General features: G+C 45.2%; 1 protein-coding gene across 3 annotated transcripts in view; it reads left to right on the top strand.

The window, feature by feature from the left end:
* The window catches only part of LOC125045785 (longitudinals lacking protein, isoforms A/B/D/L-like), an 81,243-nt gene extending 75,664 nt beyond the window's left edge, over positions 1-5,579 (top strand). Inside the window, exon 5 of one of the 3 annotated variants that reach the window (XM_047643237.1) lies at positions 5,181-5,579. In XM_047643237.1, the coding sequence (XP_047499193.1) occupies positions 5,181-5,564 (384 nt within the window). In that variant the 3' untranslated portion in view covers positions 5,565-5,579. Of the gene's footprint in view, positions 1-69; positions 1,733-3,601; positions 3,862-5,180 lie in introns of those variants that run through there. The other 2 variants (XM_047643271.1, XM_047643242.1) reach the window with 2 other exon arrangements.
* Positions 5,580-5,964: the final 385 nt, after the last annotated feature.

Below are 5,964 nucleotides of genomic sequence, written 5' to 3' on the forward strand. Positions count from 1 at the left end.
GGTGTGGGGGCTTTAATGAGGATGCTGTTGGATGCTGGAGTAACTGACGGTGTGTACTTTCTCTCGCAGATGGCCATGAATGACCTGCTGCTGAGCGGGCTGTCTCTCCCGCACGCGCAGCCTCAGCAGAAACAGCCCAAGGAGGCGCAGTGCTATATCTGCGGACACAAGTTCCGCTGGGACTGGCTCTTGCGGCGGCACATGCGGACGCACACAGGGGGAAAAGCCCTTTTCGTGCCCTTACTGCCAGTACCGCGCGAACCGGAAGGAGATGATCCGCAGCCACATCTTCCACCGCCACCTAAAGCCGCAAGCGGGCCACCAGCAGCAACTGCAGCCAGTGCAACAACAGCTACAGCCGCAGCAACAACCACAAGCACAACCGCAGTCATCACAACAGCCACAACCTCCTCAGTCATAATTTACTAGACACTGATTTCGATGTTATGAATTCAAGGAAGCTGTTCTGCAGCTTTTGTGAGGACCAAGAGAGCTCTAGAGAGGCCTTGCCACTAACCCTCCCCTCCTCTTGGAAACCCTGGCCCATAAACTCTCTTGAGAGCCCCGACCCCGGAGAGCTCCTAGGTGGCGAGAGTCCCGACGCTGAATGGGCAAAGAAGGCACAGAGCTCGATGTCGCTGCTGCTCACCGACCAGAGCTGATCAGTCCAGGAAGGTCTGAAGGTAGACAGGCAGTTCGGAACGGCAGGCGGAGAGGAATTCAGTAGGAAGAAGATATGGAAGGAAGAGAAATTTAGGAGGAAGAAAAATTTAGAAGGAAGAGGAATTCAGAAGGAAGAGAGATACAAGAAAGAGGAATTCGAAGAGAGAGTTTCAGGAACGAGAGGCAAAGGGAGCGAGCTTGGGAGTAGCAAGAGACAGTGACAAACACGCAACACTCCATAACAACCGTGATAAACAAAAACATATACGACATCAAACAAACATGGCAACAGTCGGCAACAGTTTCTTAGCACCAGATAATCAAAGAAAATTCGAAATATTGATGATGATGACGCCATTTTTTCCCTTCTTCGGTCTACAGTTTTCTTTACAGTGGAGATAGACATTCTTTGAACTCTTGGGACTAAATAACAAAATAAACACATATACATATATTCACGATCACGAGGAAGAAAGTCGTTTTAGACTTGCTGTTTATCCGTAAAATAGAGGAGAGGAACGTGAGCGAAAGAAACAAGATGTATATTTTACTCAATAACAAGAATATCCAATTATTTACAGAGATGAGCGTGCTTCTGAAAACCGAACTAGTATATATTTCAACTGCATTTTTTCCTGTTAGATCTGATCGACCGAAAGAATATATATATATATGCAATTTGATTTATCATTTCCCTGTAAGCACTTAGATAACAACAGAAATTGTTATGTAATTTAAAGATCTTAGAAACCTGGAAATGCTGTTTGTATTCTTCCGAGGCTCAAAAGAAGGGAATAGCCTTGATCTGTTTCATTATTTGTTGATATCATCTCGTTCGTTGAAATTAAGAAAGATTTAGTTACATTTCTGTATAGTTTTGTGCATCATGTATATATCAAATGACTTCCATATGTAATTAGGTAAGCACTACTCCAGACATAAAAGAATAAACAATATACAAAAGCATTCTGTTAGTGGTGAAAATCGCCTACATACTTATATACATATTTATTTGCACAATACCATAGCATGTTTATGTTTCTTTGCTCCATTAAAAGATCCGATATTCGTGGTGTGTGTTTTTTCTCCAAAGTCGTGTGAGTGAAAGGACAAAGTGTTGCTCTTAAACCTTCTGAACAACAGTATCCACATCAATGCGGACATCAGTATCTACATCAATGTGAACATGAACATGAACAGATTCAGGAACATCAACAGTTCCCTGTAGTTATAGCTGGAACACCCCGTTTTCGGTGAGCAACAGAACGGCACCTCTGTTCAGATACATTCTCGAACTACAAACGGCTGGAATGGATTAGATCAGACCTCGCTAAAAACATTGGTACACCCAATGTAAGATTTCAATATCATTCATTCATGGCTGTTACTGTTTGTATGTATGGGCATAATATTGATACCTAAATACACCGCCATAATATATAATGTAATACACAGTTACGCCCAGATACCTGGCAACGAGCAAAATAATATTTACCTATTGTTCGATGGTTCTTGGTCTTTGAAAAAAAAAAAAAAAAAAATGCTCGTTTGTAAAGGGTGAAGAGTTTATTTGCTCAGAGGTACACACGTCTAGACACTTAAACGTGATGTCCAATGCTTTACGTGAACTAATTTTATTTTAACGCTAATAAAGATACTAATGGTAATAATCGTTAAAACATTACATTAGGAAGATTTGGTAACTTTCCGTTGGGGCAAACCAAATCTCAATTTCTTAATCGAAGCGAATAGTAAGGCTAATAAGGTAATGTTTTATATACATACATATATTATTGTGATTATTATTATTATTATTAGCGTTGTACTGTAGTTGTCTTTATCATTATGATTTCGTTGAAATCATAACGATCATCATCACCATCACCATCACCACCATCCCCATCACCCTCACCATCCTCCTCCTCCTCCTCCTCCTCCTCCTCCTCATCATCATCATCATCATCATCATCATCATCATCATCATCATCATCATCACCATCACCATCACCATCACCATCACCATCACCATCACCATCACCATCACCACCACCACCATCACCATCACCACCATCACTATCACTATCACCATCGTTACCATCAGCATCCAATATTAGCACCGTGTTTGTCATAATTATTCATATTGCCATCTTTATCACCATCATCGTCATCGTCATGATCACCATCACCATCACCATCATCATCATCATCATCATCATCATCATCATCATCATCATCATCATCATCATCATCATCATCATCATCATCATCATCATCATCATCATCGTCGTCGTCGTCGTCATCGTCATCGTCTTTGCCATCATTATTCATATTGCCATCATTATCAATTCAGTTCATTGTTCAGGTTCTCTTCTGATAAAGATAATTCGGGGAAGGCTATGCTAATTTCATCTTTATTTCCCAGAAAGGTAATTCAGTACAGATAATGGTGTTGCTAAGATACAGTTACTGACAAAAATTGCTTTGAATGAAGCTTCGAAATCTCGAACCTAAACAAAAGATTATTTTGAGCGTTCGAGACACAATTCGAAACATTTTTTTGGCCCGTGACTACAACAGGTGGCCTTCGAAGTAAATTTTCATCCTAGAGTGCGAACAAGGAAGCAGGTGAATTGGGTCTGGGAAAGGGTGATGAAACAGGCGGTGATGGAGAGAGGGGGAACTTTGTTGTTCGAAGGTGAATGGAGAGTGAAGGGAGCTACGTGGTCTTAGCTCTGGCAAAGGTGATACGACAGCAAGGACGCAGCTACCCGACGGAGACATCCAAAGGGAAGGTGTTATGAGCCGAGAGCAGGGGCCAGGGGTGGCGAGCATGTGACAGGTGGCTGGAAGTGACAGAGGGCGTCTGTGGGCGCTAGTGGGCGTCCAAGGGCGTTAAGGGACGAACAACCATGGCTAACACTGGGCCTCCTTCCTGCAGATGGGCGCGCTGGGGACCCCGAGCAACTGCCAAGGCAAAAGCACGACCTGCAGCATCTGCGGCCACGCGTTCAAATGGCCTTACCTGCTGGTGCGCCATCAGCGGACGCACACCGGGGAGAAGCCCTTCCTGTGCCCCCACTGCCCCTACCGCGGCACCCGGCGCGAGTACCTCAACCGACACATCCTCACGGACCACCCTGGGTTCCCGACGCAGCACCTGCACCAGTGCTGAGGGGCGCGGGCGGACGGGCGGGGCAGGTGAGCTCTATTCGATTTTTTTTTTTACTATGGAGAGAAGGTTGCAAGAGGGAAGGAGGGTAAAGAGGGAGTAGAGGGAAGGAAGAGAAGGAAGGGAAAGGAGGGAGAGGAGGGAGAGGAAGGAGGAAGGGGCAGAGGGAAAGGGAGGGAATGAAAGGAAGTGAGGGAAGGTGAGGGAAAGGGGAATGGTATTTGAAATATATATATATTTTTTCTCGTGAAGGCAGCCGATCTTGGAGAATAACAAAACCAATGTTGATACAGTGGAAGAAAAAGACCCACTTTGCGGTTATATCGAACCCTTTTTTATTTTCTTTAAATCTTATCTATTTATTACTATTTTTAATTTAAATTCATAACCAATGGAGTCTTCCTTTGCACCCTAAGGAATATTTTTTTTGTGGCTGCAGTGCTGTAGAGGGAGGTTGAAAGGAGAAAGTGAAGGACTGTGAGAGCGAAAGGCTCAGAGATGTTAATGGCTAATATAGTTTAGAAACGTATAGAGGTGATAGGAAGGGGAAGAAAGAGAGGGAGAGGGAAGTGGAAGTAATGAATGAAAGTGAGAGAAGAAACATGAATTGAAGCTGTTTTTATTTCTGAGATTTACTTATTTGAAAACACGGTAATAATTGCAACATATCACACTGCAGATTTCAGTTGACATTTCAAGACAAATCTTATCACTTGGGAATACAGTATTTATAGTTTAAAGTGAAAGATCACATGCATGCATTCGTATATACATACTTGCATGGGTACATACATACGCACATACATACATACATACATACATACATACATACATACATACATACATACATACATACATACATACATACATACATACATACATACATACATACATACATACATTACTTTAAGATTTGATCCAAAATTATATTAAGGCCTATAAAAGACCACAATTGTATGGTCTTTCGGTCAGTCCTTTTGCCACATCGTTGGATCTCGTGCAGACGTTGCCACACCTGGATTTCGTGGATTTTGTGTCCGTCTTCATGTCTCTGGCAACGTTGTCTGTGTTTATGGCAACGTCGCATGTGTTTGTGGCAATACTGTGTTTATGTGGGTGTAGCTATAAGTGGAAACGTTCAATGTATATATCTGTAAACGTTTCCCTTGTCTGTGGCAACGATGTCTGTATTTGGATACGTTTTCTGTGTGTGTGTGTGGGGGAACGTCGTCTCTGGAATCGTGTTGTCTGTGTCTAGGAACGTTGTCTGTGTCTCGTGCAGTTGTTGATGCTGATGACGCTGCCCTTCCTGACCCTCAGCTGACCCTCCGGTGTTCCTCCCCCGCAGGACCGTCTGGCCGCATCCGCCGCAGCCGCCGCTCCGCCGCAGCCTCCCCCCTCGCACGCCCCCTACCAGCCGGGCGTCCCAGCAGGGCCCCCTCACCCCGGCAAGCAGGGCGAGGACCAAGCCTACCCCTCGAGGATGACGCTCCCCGCCCCGCTCCCTGCCTCCGCCTCCGCCGCCCTCAAGCAGGGGGAGAACGACTTCGTGTGCGGCGTGTGCGGGAAGCGGTTCAGTTTCCCCTCCCTGCTGAAGCGGCACATGAGGATCCACACGGGGGAGCGGCCCTTCCCCTGCCCCTACTGCAGCCACCGCGCCAACCAGAAGTCCAACCTCATCATGCACATCAGGAGCAACCACGGATACAACATCGGCTCCCCGCCGCTGTAGGAGAGGGGGGGGGCGGGGGGCGGGGAGGAGAAGAAGGGGAGGAGGGGAGGAGAAGAGGGGAATAAATGGAGAAGAGGAAAGGGGATGAGAGGAGAAGAAGAGGGGGGACGAGGGGAGAAGAAAAGAGAGGATGAGGAGGAGCACGAGGAGAGGAAGAGGAATTGGAAGTGAAAAGGTGGATGGATAGAGAGTGAGTGGAGGAGAAAGTGAGAGAGAGAAAGAAAGGAGAGGATTTTAGAGAGAAGCGGGAGAAAAAGGGAAGAGGTAAAGAGAAAAACTGCCATAATAAATATAAGAAAAAGTGGACCAATTGTGCCGTACAGTTACCTTGAGTCTGTGGTATTGAACAGAATTCTGACCTCAGTGACCCTCATTTTCATGACGTTTAAATAACTTATAA

The sequence above is a fragment of the Penaeus chinensis genome, chromosome 38 (genome assembly GCF_019202785.1).
Source record: "Penaeus chinensis breed Huanghai No. 1 chromosome 38, ASM1920278v2, whole genome shotgun sequence".
Classification (NCBI taxonomy): Eukaryota; Metazoa; Arthropoda; class Malacostraca; order Decapoda; family Penaeidae; genus Penaeus; species Penaeus chinensis.